Source organism: Puma concolor, chromosome E4, assembly GCF_028749965.1.
Source record: "Puma concolor isolate L17-30 chromosome E4, mPumCon1.1.hap2, whole genome shotgun sequence".
NCBI classification, from domain to species: domain Eukaryota; kingdom Metazoa; phylum Chordata; class Mammalia; order Carnivora; family Felidae; genus Puma; species Puma concolor.
This window is the reverse complement of record NC_141683.1, coordinates 46,998,018-47,012,846: the sequence shown is the minus strand read 5'-3', so window position 1 is coordinate 47,012,846 and position 14,829 is coordinate 46,998,018. Positions and strand designations below refer to the sequence as shown.

At 39.5% G+C, this 14,829-nt stretch overlaps 1 protein-coding gene across 6 annotated transcripts in view; it reads right to left on the bottom strand.

The window, feature by feature from the left end:
- Positions 1-784: 784 nt before the first annotated feature.
- Positions 785-14,829, bottom strand: part of SWT1 (SWT1 RNA endoribonuclease homolog) — a 106,473-nt gene continuing 92,428 nt past the window's right edge. For 3 of the 6 annotated variants that reach the window (XM_086694140.1, XM_086694141.1, XM_086694142.1), the window contains one exon: positions 2,197-6,663. In XM_086694140.1, coding sequence (XP_086550266.1) covers positions 6,534-6,663 — 130 coding nt within the window. In that variant the 3' untranslated portion in view covers positions 2,197-6,533. Of the gene's footprint in view, positions 6,664-14,829 lie in introns of all 6 variants that reach the window. The other 3 variants (XR_015246212.1, XM_086694143.1, XR_015246213.1) reach the window with 3 other exon arrangements.

Genomic DNA, 14,829 nt, shown 5'->3' with positions numbered 1-14,829 from the left:
GGGTTAGAGTTTTCCAGTATTCTATTAATGCCAAACAGGTAGTTTGGTGGTGAAAAGTATGTTTTTCAAGTATGTTTTAAATATAAAAAGCTCCCATCAAGGGAAAAAAACAGTGCTCAGTCACAAGTTGTTTATATTTATCTGCATCTAAAAGGTACCTCTTGAGGGAAGGAGAAAATGTGAATAGCCTCAACATAAAGTTTTTACCACTAGTATAGGTTTTGGAGTAGTTTAGAAATACCATTGGTAATAATTACCCTTGAGGTCAGTTGTAATACCACATAAAACATACTAGATTCCTAAAACAGCAAAATTTTAAAATGACCTGCTTTAATTCACAATAGTTGGTTATACTCAGGTATGACTTTTACTGTGACTTTCAAGGTAGGGTTTTGATTTTTGGCTTCTAGTTTGTCACATATACTTATCCATTCAACATGTTTTAGAATTCCTTATAGTTTAGGGGGAAATCTGGATCTGGGATTGTGATGCAGTTCTAGAATCCTTGTCTAGTATTCTAGGTGTGCACTCTGATTTCTCCAGATCGTACAAGTCTTAAACTTGAAGTAGGTAACAGAAAGAGTCCCTGGAGGAGATTTCTGCAACTCCAGAGTTGCCTTTGGAAGAGTATGAGATCACAGAAGATTTTGTCTCTATAATATTAGTCATTTATTTGTATCCCACTTGGTTCCAAAAAAGGATTTGTTGAGTCTTTCGTAGAGTGACGCATAAGATACACAGTAAATTAACTAGGTGAAAATAAAGAAAAACAAGGAGACACCAGTGTATGAATCTTTATATTTAATAAGGCCACAACACAAATTTGGTCCTGTAAACAAGAGACGTGTTAAAAAAGTTAAACTGTACATGAGAAAGGAAGATGGCAACAATATTGGCAACAACATGGATGGATCTTGAGCCCATTATGCTGAGCAACATAAGTCAAAGATGAGTACTAGATGAATACCACTTATATGTGGAATCTAAAAAAGTTAAAGATGTAAAAAAAAAAAAAAAAAAGTAAAATGGTGGTTACCAGGGGTGAGGGAGGTAGAGAGGAGTGGTGGTATTTAAGGGTACAAATTTGTAAGAAGTAATAAACCTGACCTAATGCATGGTATAATGAATATAGATAATGTTATGCTATAATTATGTAATGTGATAAATATCACTCCATGGCTGGCAGTTATGTTGCAATATATAAATGTATCAAAGTAAGCTGGACACCTTACACAATATCAAATTCATTTTTTTTTAAATCAAGGAAAAAAAGTTGAATCCTCTGTAGGTTAAAAAGTAATTACTATGAAGAACCAGTTTCTTTCATAATAAAACCAGAACATTCTCAGTTGTAAAATGATGCTTAGCAACAAGTACCAGCAATAGTGGCCACAAAATATTTAAACTTCACTATTAATAGCTCCATGCCTCACTGGGGGTTGACTGAGAGAGAAGCAAAAACCTCAGTGTGTACAGGGTTGATAATCATGTGGAAATCTAAGAAGGACCTACGTCTGGGTACATGGCTACACATTTGCTCACAGTGAGCAAAGGAAGAAATTTTAGCCTGGAGAAAAGGCACACACAATACCAAGCTGGGATGAATGAAAGAAATGAGGGAATGACCCAGAGATGAACTCACCTACAGCAAGTTCAGAGTGAGAGTGGCTGTATTAAAAAGTTGAAAGGCATCTACCAAATGCAACTAGTCCAGTAATTAGCAGGGCCAAGTATCTAGTAAGGTTACTCCCAAATCAAAGTAATATCTACCTCCTGCAATAAGCAAGTGCTTTGTCTCTATCTTAAGCAAAAATGGTACCAAGTCTTTAAAGGTACAGGCTTGAAAGAATGTGCCTGGTAAGTGACTGGTGCCCAGAACTCAAAACTTTAAAAAAAAAAAAAAATTTGGCAAAAGATTTGAACATGACACTTCACCAAAGAAAATAAATGGATTTCAAAACAAACATGAAAAGATGTTATCATAAATCAGTAGGAAAATGTAAAAAGCAAAATGACCTACCTATGAAAAATACCAAGTTCTGGTTAGGATGCCGAGAAACTGCTGGAGGAATTAACAAAATGGTAAGGTCACTTTGGAAAAGTTTGACAGTTTCTGACAAAATTAAATGCCCTGTGATACAGTAATCACCCTTCCTAGGAATTGATTCAAATGAACTGAAAATGTTCACACAAACCTGTATGTGAATGTAGCTGCTTTTATTCAGTCACCAAAAATAAGTCAACATAGCCTTCCAACTGGTGAATGTATAAATTGGTGCATCCATACAATGGAATACTACCTAGGAATAAAAAAGATGAAGTACTGATTAAAAACAACATGGATGCATCCCCGAAGCATTATGCTAAGTGAAAAGCCAACCTCAAGGCATTTACATAACATTCTGGAAAAGAGGAAACCAGCGATAGCAGACACCTGAATTGCTTCCTGGGGTGTGGATGGGAATTGACTACAAAAGAGCACGAGAGCTGGTGATTATTCTGAAAAAACTCAAAACTGCACTTAAAAAGGTTTTATCTTTCTAGCTTAACCAAAAGGGTGCCAAACCTTTTAAAAGAAAAGGCTTTAAAAAGGGGACTAAGATACCTGTATTTTACCTCCCTAGAAATCCCAGTAGGGAACCATTGATTCTACTGGCAAGGATTATATAGAGACCTAATGTAGTTTAGCCCATGACCATCAGTCTACAGTAGAGTTGCAGAAGCTAAGTAAAGATTAGAACTCCTAAAGAATAGGATGTTAACATCAGTTTGAGTTAGCAGAACTGAGCCAAACAACTAGCTGGGGTCTGGGTGTCTACCACCTCACCTTCCAGTTTCATAGCTGATAACTGGGGTTGTTTTCACTGGAGTGGGTTTTTTTGGGCAGGATAGCCAAAGAGCCATCAATTGGGAGGCTCATTGGCCTGTCTAAATCAGCAAAGGGCTTTGGGTGGCATCACTTCCTGAGAGTGGAAAATGTGTTTGATTATTCAAAAGTGAAATCTATTTCTTAAAGAAGAGGTAAATTCATCCTCATGGAATGAAAAAAATATGCTTGAAAAGGGCTCCAGGGGTGCCTGGGTGTCTCAGTTAAGTGTCCAGCTCCTGTTTTAGGTGCAGGTCATGATCTCACGGCTGGTGAGGTTGAGCCCACATCAGGCTCTGGGCTGACAGCTCAGGGCCTGCTTGAGATTCCACCCTCCCAGACTCACATGCTGGTGTGCATGCTCTTTCTCTCTGAAATTAAATGTTAAAAAAGGGGGGGGGGGGATCTCCAACAGATAGGTGGGCTGGGGTGGAGCTGTCAAAAGGAGTATGAACAGTGATCTAGGCTCTGACCAAGACACCATCTAAATAAACCTGGATCAACCCTGAAAAGGTAAAAAGACTTCTGTTCTCTCTGAAGGTGATGGTCAAAAGATAAAGGAAATGAGCTTTATGTCCCCTGTCTTTCAGGTGACAAAGTCCAAAATGGGAAAGTGAAATTCATCTGTCAAATTCTAGTCTGTGCAGTCCCAATTGCCCACTACAGGTCCTAACATTCCCAGTGGGGCACAACAGAAGCCAATTCTTTAAAAAAAAAAAAAAAAATTTTTTTTTTATGTTTATTTTTGAAAGAGAGCATGAGTGAGGGAGGGACAGAGAGAGAGAGAAAGGGAAACACAGAATCTGAAGCAGGCTCCAGGCTCTGAGCTGTCAGCACAGAGCCCCATGCAGGGCTCAAACCCAGGAACCGTGAGATCATGACCTGAGGTGAAGTTGGATGCTTAACTGAGCCACCCAGGAGCCCCCAGCCCCAATTCTTAGAGCCAGCATTCCTTTGGCCCAGAATGCTGGAATTGCTGGGGTGGCTACACCCGAAGGGTCCTCCCTAGTCCTCTCAGGAGGGAAGTAGATTCTGTTTTGTAACAGTAAGCTGGAAAAGTCTACTAATGTAAGATAGTGCCCATAACTTTGCTGGAATAATACTCCTGGATGGCCCTCATGAAGTTATCACCAACTCCTAAGGCCAAGGGAGCCCTTTCCCTGGTGTGACTTTGCTCATTTGTTCCTACTGGCAAACATATGATGGCTTCCGCCCAAAATATGATAGCCATACATACATATTGAAGAATGGAGATTTTAGAACTGTAAGTTCCTCTCATAAGGATCTAATAATTCTTCCATTAAAACAAATGTGTTCTACAAGGTGGAGCTTATGATCCTTCTGTCAGCTGAGTTATTTCACTCCAGAGTGGAGGACCCAGAAAACGAGTAGAGGGTGGGGGAAAGGGATCCCTCACCTCCTGCATTGGACTATTAGAAAGTATAAAATTAAGATTAGAAAAGACAGCAACAAAGAAAAACCTGACATTTTAAAAAAACATTAAACATTTTTAAAAGAAAGTTTCTAAATCAAAAGAAAGAAGACTAGAAAGTCAACATCTTCACATCTCAAAAAATGAAAAAGGTTGAAGTAATTGACAAATTAATGTACACCGTAAAAGATACAGACTAAGATAAAGTCTACATGCATAAGAGTGAAATGTGTAGGGGCACCTGGGTGGCTCAGTCAACCTCCAACTCTTGTTTTCAGGTCAGGTCATGATCTCATGGTTCATGGGTTCGAGCCTTGCCTTGGGCTCTGCACTTCCAGCACAGAGCCTGCTTAGGAATCTTTCCTGTCTCTCTCTCTCTGCCCCTCCCTCCACCCCCCCAAACTTTTATTTTTTTATTTTTTTTTTTTTAACATTTTTAAAATGTTATATTTGAGAGGGAGAGAGAGTGCGCGCAGGGGAGGGGCAGAGAGCCACAGAATCCAAAGCAGGCTCTAGGCTCCAAGCTGTCCACACAGAGCCTGATGCAGGGCTAGAACCCACAAAGTTGAGATCCTGACCTGAGCCAAAGTCAGACGTTTCACCGACTATGCCACCCAAGCGCCCCTCAAACTTTTTTTAAAAAGTGAAATGTGTGGAAGCACACAGGTGACAGGAGTGAAATTTCCTAAAGATCACAACCTATGTTAAAAAGGTAAGTGGGGGAGGGGCGCCTGGGTGGCTCAGTCCGTTAACCGTCTGACTTTGGCTCAGGTCATGATCTCACCGTTCCTGAGTTCAAGCCCCACCTTGGACTCTGTGCTGACAGCGCAGAGTCTGCTTGGATTCCTTCTCTCTCTCTCTGCCCCTCCCCTGCTCATGCTGTTTCTCAAACAAAAAAAAAAAAAAAAAATTTTTTTTTTTAAATAAAAAGAGGGAAGAGGAGAGGGAGTTTACAAAGCAGAACCAAAACCCAGTAACAAACCAGAAGCAGTTGAAGGATAAAAATCTGAAAAAAAAAAAAAAAAAAAAAAAAAAAACCTGGAGGGGTGGGGAGGGCGATGCTTTTCTGGCTCCTCCAGGAAGAAAAGGAAAGAGAGCAGAGATCCTCTGGAAGCTTCTCCTCCCACGGGGCTCGGCTCATATTCCTGATGGCATTTGAGCCCTAGGTAGAGCTGTGGCTTCCTTTGCAAACATAAAGCTCGGCGGGGCCCTGCACAGATTGACACTGAGAATCCGGCATAGATTATCTTGTATTGGGAGAGGGTCACTTTTATCATCATACCTTGTACACAGTTCAAGAAACACAATTTGGAAGTAAAATGAAAAGCAAAACCTTACTAAAAATAAAATTTATTGCTTTTTTGTAAAAAATAAATTAACATTTATCATAGAATACCAAATTAGATTTAGTCTAATGTATTAACAAAAGCATAATATACTCTACTAAACAAGGATTTCCAATGTATAACTAAATAAGTTGATTAAACACTTGGTTTAGCTAGGGGCAAACATTAGTCACTGCCACTTAATCCCATAAATCCATGCCTCTTTCACATTTAAGGGAAGTCTGTTATAGGGGTCTCCTCTGCTTTTTCCATTAGAAATGCACTGAAAAGTGACAAGCCTAGGGTAGAAGAAAAGAAACTATATAGTAAGTAGGAGCTGAAGTCAAAATTCTACTTTTATTACCTTGGGGGAAGTGGAAGGGATGTATGTTACGTTCACCAGGTCTAAATGGAAGACAGTGTGATCATAAAACAGCCCAGGGTAAGATTTCATTTGTGGAGCATGGTGAGCATGGCCATGTCCTAATTGTCCTATTTCTTTCTTGGGGTTTGGAAGTGTTTCTGGCCATGTACTCATGTTTAGGGTTGAGAGAGATGCTAAAGTTGTGCCCCTGGGCCTTCCACAGATGCCAAAGTGGCTCCTGCCCTAAGAGATTAAAAAGACAGCTCTCCCTTCTTTAGACAGATTGGCTCAGTGTCAGGAGTAGAGGTAGGGAGGTATTGTCAACTGCAATGAGTTGAGTACACAGTTTATCCCACAATGGATGCATTAGGCTTTTTAGAACCTCAATGAGATTTTCAACAATAAGCAATCACCTTCTTGCACCTATGAGACATTTTTTTTTTTTTTTTTTTTTTTTTACAAGACTTGGGTTTGACTCAAAAGGTTGATAGCCACTCTATTGTTCTTGAAGACAAATGCCATTCCTTTTAAGTTATAAATCAGGATTTAGGTCCTATAGTTAAGCATGTCCTCACACCATCCCCTGTTTTTGGCCTCCATATAGACAGATGCATTGCACTGCTGCATGGAATTTTCCATCTCGACCAGCTGGCGGCATCCAATGGTTAACTTTTCCCTAGAGGATAAAGAAATGTTAAATCACTGCAAGACGGCTAGTCAGATAGATGAAAAAATCTTGACACGACAGGATAACATGGATTTGAAATACATTCTTTGATAGTTGAGAGATTAAAATACCAAGAGAGTTATAGTTTCTTAGCACAGACAAAACAACATGAGAAGATAAGCACACAGTAGTAGCACAGATTCTCAGACAGCCAACATGGCGAGCTTGGTGCAATTCCTAGAATTCAGGAGTAAGGGTTCCTATGGCAGACCTGCTGCCAACAAGCGCAGTCGGATGCCGAAAAATAGTCCTTGGAAACCAATTTGACAATAAACTTCATATATTGAAAAACAACAACAACAAAAAAACCAACAAAAAAAAAACTTTACTGATTAAAAAAAAAAAAAAAATAGTCCTTAGTATGGTCTCTGAAGGATTGTCCCAGCAGGAGATGGAGTGATGTTCCAGGGTTCTAATCCAAAGGGTAAAGCAGTGCTAGAGCCTAGATCACACATCTTTGTCTTATTTGGTTTGAGAATTAAAGAACAGGTAGCCTGGAGGATACTACGAGATGTAATGGAGCGGCAATGGGAAATTGACAGAGCTTCAACTTTCTATTTTATTTATTTTTATTATATATATATTTTCAGAGCTTCAACTCTTAAAAAGAACTGCTAAACTAACAAATGAATATTAACTAATTACTCTCAAGCAGCGATGGGACACAGGGAGTAATGGCTGACTCAAAATTTTACTTCAGACTAAGCCTAGCTGGTCTGTCATTAGCTGACTTGAGCTCACAAACCGTGGGATCTGTAAGTCATCAGAGCACCAATCCATTACATCTGGTGTCTAGGGTCATGCAAAACTATTTAAATCTACTGGGAGATGGTCTATAGACGCTCACGAAGAATATCCGGCATCTAGCAAGCATGTGGCACATTAGGTGTTTGAGAAAGGACAGGTTTTTAAGTGTAAATTACACTGTTATTACTTCCTTGGCTTCTAAGATCATCTCTGGGCCATCTCCATGGTGTTGGGGAGGACCACTAGCCACCTCCCTGCACTGTCCCCCTGCCCCATGGATCCTTTGATGTAGGATACAAAGGAAAAAGAAGTCAGCTGGAACTCAGGGATTAGGATGAGAGGTAGTAGGGATGGCACAAGTAAACACCCCATATTCTGAGCAGCCTCACTTCCTCAAGATGTGTGGTTTCTCTGACACTGACTAAAACCTGACTTTTGGTTTTGTGTTACTCTAGTCCTGTTTCCTATATTTACAGTGCTTAAAATTAGTGTTGTGTTGCTTTCAATTCTTCACAACTACTCAGAAGATGATTTCTGGAAGAGTCTAAGAGATCCCAAAAGAGGAGAGATGTAAATGTTTTCTCATAAACTTAAAAATGAAACAAAAATGGCAGGCCCCATTCCTGCTCTTGGTGATTTATTCCACATTTGGGGGGTGGGGGGAAACACTCCTTTAATAACTAGACTTTGAATCTAGTTGTGTCTCTTGTCTTCTTTCCCCTCCTCTCACAGTTAAGAGGTGAGCTGTCTCCTCTTCTGATCTTCATCTCTGTGGGTCAGCTTTCTGTGGATTATCACCTTACAGACTCTCTCTGCTGCAGTGAGCTGTCATTGCTTACTGAGAAAAGTACCATGTGTTTTTCCTATATTATGATAGGAATTCTTAAGTTCCTTTTCCCCAGGGCTTATGGAGAAGGGCAGAATAACAGATGTGGGGGCACCTTAACACCTTTCTGTGCCATTCTGCAGCATTTCTGTGAGTTATATCATGTTAGCTTTCACCAAGTTGTGACAATGCTCACAATCGTGAAAGGTAGCCCATTTCATATTTGCTCTTAATTTCTAGGAAGTTCTTCCTTTACACTAGGCCTTAAAAAATCTCCATTTTCTGACCTGAGTGGCCTAAGTTAAAAAAAAAAAAAAAAGTCATTATCTAACAGCACAAATATTTTATGTCCCTTGCAGTGATCCTATTTCTCTTTTGCAAACTAAACAATCCCAACTCCTAATAGGTTCTGGAACAGAGATCAAGACTGGAGGTTGCTTCTAGTTTTGTGATTCTATATTGTTCATGAGATTTTTGCAAAACTTCTATTTCTCTAAATTGTCCTATCATAGTATCAAACTTGCTTTGACCAAATCTCAGGTCAAAATAAACTGGAAATTCAATCAAATCAATTTAAAAATATTTTCAGTGGTTATTTGATTCATTTCCATGTCTAATTTGGTCAAAACAGCATGGCAGTAGCGAACTTCAGTGATCTAATTACAATATTTGATGCAGTTTTTCTAAAATTCTTTCTAGGTACAAGAAGAAAGTCTATAATGGATATGTTTTACAGCTCTATGAACTTTTCTATTTATTTGCTGTATGTATCTCAAATGAAAGAAAAGTGGAATACAATGTAATGCTAATATAAAAACAGTACAGGGCCCGGGTGGCTCAGTCGGTTGAGCATGCAACTCTTGATTTCAGCTCCTGTCATGATCCCAGGATGGTGGGATCGAGTCACGTCAGGCTCTGTGCTAAGCATGGAGCCTGCTTAAGATTCTCTCTCGCTATCACTATCTCTCTCTCTCTCCCTCCCTCCCTTTGCTCCTTTACCCCGCTCTTGTGGATGCTCTAAAAAATAATAATAATAAAAACAAATAAAAACAGTATATGATAGCTAACCTCATATTCAATGGTGAAATACTAAAAGCTTTTCCCTAAAATCAGCAATAAGACAAGGACGCCCATGTTCACCACTTCTATTCAACACTGTACTGGAAGTTCTAGGAGCACAATTAGGCACAAAAACAAATCATAAGCATACAAACTGTAAACAAAGAAGTGAAATTCTCTATTTACAGATCCTAAAGAATCCACAAAATAACTGTTAGAATAAATTAATTCAGTAAAGTTGCAAAATAAAAGATCAACGCACAAAAAATCAGTTGTATTTCTATATACTAGAAATGAACAATTAGAAGAGGAAATGAGGGTGCCTGGGTGGCTCAGTTGGTTAAGCGTCAAACTCTTGATTTTGGCTCAGTTCATAATCTCACGGTCATGAGATCGAGCCCCATGTGGGGCTCTGTGCTGACAGTGTGGAATCTGCTTGGGATTCTCTCTCTCTGTCCCATTCTCCACCTCCCCTGCTTGCCTGCACTCTCTCAAAATAAAATAAACAAAATTTAAAAAGAAAAGGAAAGGAAATTAGGAAAACAATTCCATTTATAATAGCATGGAAAAGATTAAAATACTCAGAAATAAGTTTAATTGAAGAAGCACAAATTTGTATACTCTAAAAAACACAAAACATTGCCAAAAGAAATTAAAGACCTAAATTAGTGGCATCCCATGTTTATGGATTGGAGGACAATGATAATAACTCCCGAAAGCAATCTACATGGCCAATGCAATCCCTATCAAAGTCCCAATAATATTTTTTTTTTTTTGCAAAAACTGATCCTAATATTCACACAGAATTGCAAGGGACCCCAAATAGTCAAATCCTGAAAAAGAAAAACAATGTTCAGAGGACTCACTCTTCCTAATTTTGAAAACTCAATACAAAGCAACTTTAAGAAAAATTTTCTTTTAATGTTTATTTTTGAGAGAGAGAGAGAGAGACAGCGCGAGCAGGAGAGGGGTAGAGACAGAGGGAGACACAGAATCCGAAGCAGGCTCCAGGCTCTGAGCCATCTGCACAGAGCCCGACACAGGGCTCGAACTCACGAGCTGTGAGATCATGACCTGAGCTGAAGTCGGCCGTTCAACCAACTGAGCCACCCAGGCGCCCCATAAAGCAACTTTAATCAAAACAGTGGCACTGGCATAAAGACAGACATACAGACCATTGGAACAGAAATAAAGTCCAGAAATAAATCTCACCTACATGGTTGACTGATTTTCAACAAGGGTGCCAAGAACATTCAATGGGAAAAATGGCCTCTTCAACATTTGGTGCTAGCACAACTTGACATCCAGATGCAAATTAAGCCAGACCCTTACCTCACAACATATATAAAAATTAACTCAAAAATACATCAGTGACCTAACTGTAAGAGCTAAAACTATAAAATTCTAAGAAAAACACATTGGGGTAAATCTTCATGACCTTAGCTCTGGCAATGGATTCTTAGATATGATGCCAAAAGCCTAAGCAACAAAAGAAAAAACACATAAACTGGACTTCATCAAGTTAAAAACGTGTGTGTGTCAAAGGACGCTATCAAAAAAGTGAAAAGACAATGTACGGAATGGGAGAAAATAGTTGCAAATTATACATCTGATAGGGTCTAGTACTCAGAACGTGTGACATGTCAAGCTGCCAGGTGCCAAGGTGGTTAATGAGGACAATAAGCCAAACTGAAAGTAAAATCAACATTATTCACTTACTGCAACACTGCAAATCAGAGACAAAATTAAAGGTGCCAGCTCCCTAGTACTCATTTTTTCTCGTAGAATGGCACTGGGTGAGGGTCAGATGATACGCAGGGCAGACAGGGGCTATCATCTCACTGCTGCTAAGGATCCCTAAGCTAAGGCTCCTGCCTGTTCACGGACCCATGGGGCTAAGGGGCAGGGAGGGTGGTGGTCTCAGTTCATTCAGGCTGCTGTAACAAAACACCACAGACTGGGTGGTTTAGAGACAACAGAGATTTATTTCTCACAGTTCTGGTGGCTGGAAATCCAAGATCAAGGCACCAGTATGGTCACACTCTGGTGAGAGCCCTCTTTTAGAAGAGCATTAATCCTATTCATCAGGGCTCTACCCTCATGACCTAATCACCTCCCAAAGGCCCCACTTTCTAAGAAGATTACATTGGGCAATAGGATTTCAACATATGAATTTTAGGGAGTGGGGGGACATAAACATTCAAAACATAGCAAAGGAGAAGAGTGAGGAGTAGGAAAGCATGGAGTCAGAATGGGGAAAAATACCTCGGCCAAGGCTTCCAAAAGTCGCAGCTGAAGTGCCTGAGAGGTGCCTCAGCCAACGTCCCCAATAAGGTGGCCTCCAAATGAAAACTGCCCAGGCTAGGAATGCAGACATGCGTGGAGGCTCACGGGCAGGCGGTCTGAGCATTGCCCGCAGCTGCCTCTAGAAGAGTGCAGTACACTCTTCTAGAAGAGAGTATACCCAATTTGGTATGGGGAAGGCAGCTTCCCAAAGGAGCCTGCCAGACAAAGTCTTAGAACTGTCTATGGGCAGGCGTGAAAGATCGCACATAGGATTCTGGCCTGGATCCAGATTCCCCATAAAGACTTCTTATAACTCAACAACAGAAAGAAAACAACCCAATGAAAAATGGGCACAAGACCTGAGTAGACATTTCTCCAGAAAAGACAGACAGCCAATAGGCACATGAAAGATGCTCCACATCATTAGGAATTAGGGAAATACAAATAAGAATCACAACAAGAGCATACTTCACATTCATCTGGACAGCCTTCATCAAAAAAAAAAAAAAAAAAAGGAAAATAAATTTTGTCAAAATTTGGAAAAACTGGAACCCTCATCTACTGCTATATTACTGGTGGGAAGGTAAAAATAGTGTAGCTGCTATGAAAAAAAGGCAGTAGTTCCTCCAAAAGTTAAACACAGGATTCCACTCTTAGATATACACCCCCAAAATTTGAAAGAACTGGAAGAATTCAAACGAATACTTGTACACAAATAGCAACACTATTCACCACAGCCAAAAAGTGAAAACAACCCAAATGTCCATCAACAGACAAGTGGATAAACAAAATGTGGTCTGTCCATACAATGGGACATCATGCAGCCATAAAAAGGAGTGAAGTACTGATTGACAAATACTACAGTGTAGATGAACCTCAAAAATATCATGCTAAGTGAAAGAAACCAGACACGAAAGGTCATATGTTGTAGGATTCTGCTTATAAGAAACATTCAGAATAGAGAAATCCATAGAGACAGAACGCAGATTAGAGATTGCCAGGGTCTGGGGGAAAGGGAGAACACACACTGACTACTTAATGTGTACTGAATTTCCCTCTGGAATGATGGAAATGTCTTGGAACTAGAGAGGATTGCACAACACAGTGAATGCACTAACTGCCCCTGAATTGTACACTTTAAAATGGGTGTTAGTTCCATTATGTGAATTTTATCTCAATTAAAAAAAGAAAAAAAACTATACATTTATTTTATAATATCTTCTGTCATAAATAATGAGTCAAATTTACTGCAAAGTATTACTGAATCAATAGACACAAAAAACAGCGTCCCTTTCTAATTAAAGCAGAAGCATCAAAGGTGTAAATTTGGTTTTGAGATTTTTCTCTAAGGCTTTTTTCTATCTGAGGCTTCTTGGACAGACCAGGTCATTAATTTAGTGCAGGGATTCTCAAACTTTAATGTTTCCTGGAGGGATGGGTAACACAGATTGCTGGGCTCCACCCCAGAGTTTCTGATTCAGAAGGTCCACAGTAGAGCCTTACTAGTTTGATTTCTTGCAAGTTCCCAGGTGAGGCTGACACTCAAGTTAAGAAACCATGCTTGTGTGAACCACAATTCTAATGTGATCTGGAAGATACTACCACGGAGTTGATTCCTGGCATCAGAAAGCAGTAATTCCCAAAAGCACCTGCCCCATGGGAAAAAAACAGCTTCTGACCCAGATGCTAGGTTAGGCAGGATATTGTTTGGATATGCCAGTTACTTTATGAGGCTGATGTCGCAAACTAATTTGCATTTCATACAGACAAAATGACCACAGAGGCCTGCCTCGCAAACATGCTGGAACACACTGCCCAAGAGCTTTCAAGGCAAAGTGAACTACATGCTGTTCCTTATTTCTCATACATATAAAAGATATCACCCAGGATATCTGTTTGGTCATCTATTTGATAATCTCATTAATTTACCATCCTGGATTTTCTGAGCAGGCTCCTCGTCTGCTCAGGGTAAGCAACGCTCACACCTCACTGGCAAGCCCAAAAGCTCTGCTGAAGACTCTACAAACTTATCTATAGATAAAACACAAACATATTTATAAACTTATTTATAAACACCAAGGTTCTGTCTGCCGTGTCATGGAATTCAACTTTTGATCAAAGCTACTTTCAATCTGAAACCTTAACTCCTTGTTTTATCAGAACCTAGGAAATAGTTTTCTGTTCTTGAAAAGGAATTTAATGACTTCCTTGTTGCAGTAAGTGTGGTAAGGGGTACATCAGCAGTGTCCTCCTTTGCAATTAGTACTTTATAAATGAAAAAAACAGATTAATAAATTCAGGCAATGTAAGTAATCATTTTCCTCAGCATTCCAGAAAGTGGTCAGCTATATGCAAGTTAAATCCTTCTGTTTTTACCAGGAAAACTCTGCTTCCTTTCATCTGGTGCATTTGGCTCTGTGTCTAGTATGAACCACGGAAACCGAAAGAACCTCTCTCTTTTGGCAGCTTATTTAAAAACTGTGAGCTGTGGAGCACATATGAGGCTAGTATGAGAGCTAATGATCACTGTAGAGACAGCAATTTCAAAACAAACCACAGAGTAACAACTCTAAAAGCTACTAACCCAAAGCCTTCTAAGCAACAACCACCACTTTTCAGTGCATTCAAGATATTGGATATATTCCATTTCTCTTCAAAATTATCCTTTTGGCTGTAAGAGGGAGTTTATTAATTAATATTGTAGTTCAAATCCCTGGCATAAGAAGACTTAGAAGAAAAAAATAGGTACAACTACTTTAACTCTGAACATTCAACTTTGACCCCAGTACAAACCCATAAAAAAGAACTCCCAACTATTCCAATGGTAAAGTGAAGTCAAAACAATTTTAGACACCTGACTGGAACCATCCTGCAAGGAACTCTGCCTTCTAAGTTATCCACAGTGAACTTTTCTACCTTCAAAAATATGTCCAAGGTTGACAGACATTATATATTTTTTAAGCTTTGATTTCAATTCTAGTTAACACACTGTTATATTAGCTTCAGGTGTACAAGATAGTGATTCAACAATCCATTACATCACCTAGTGCTCATCATGACAACTGCACTCCTTAATCTCCATCATCTATTTCACTCATCCCCCACCCCTCCTTTCTGGTAACCATCAGTTTGTTCTCTATAGTTAATAGTCTGTTTCTTGCTTTGTCTCTCATTTTTTTCCCTTTGCTCATTTGTTT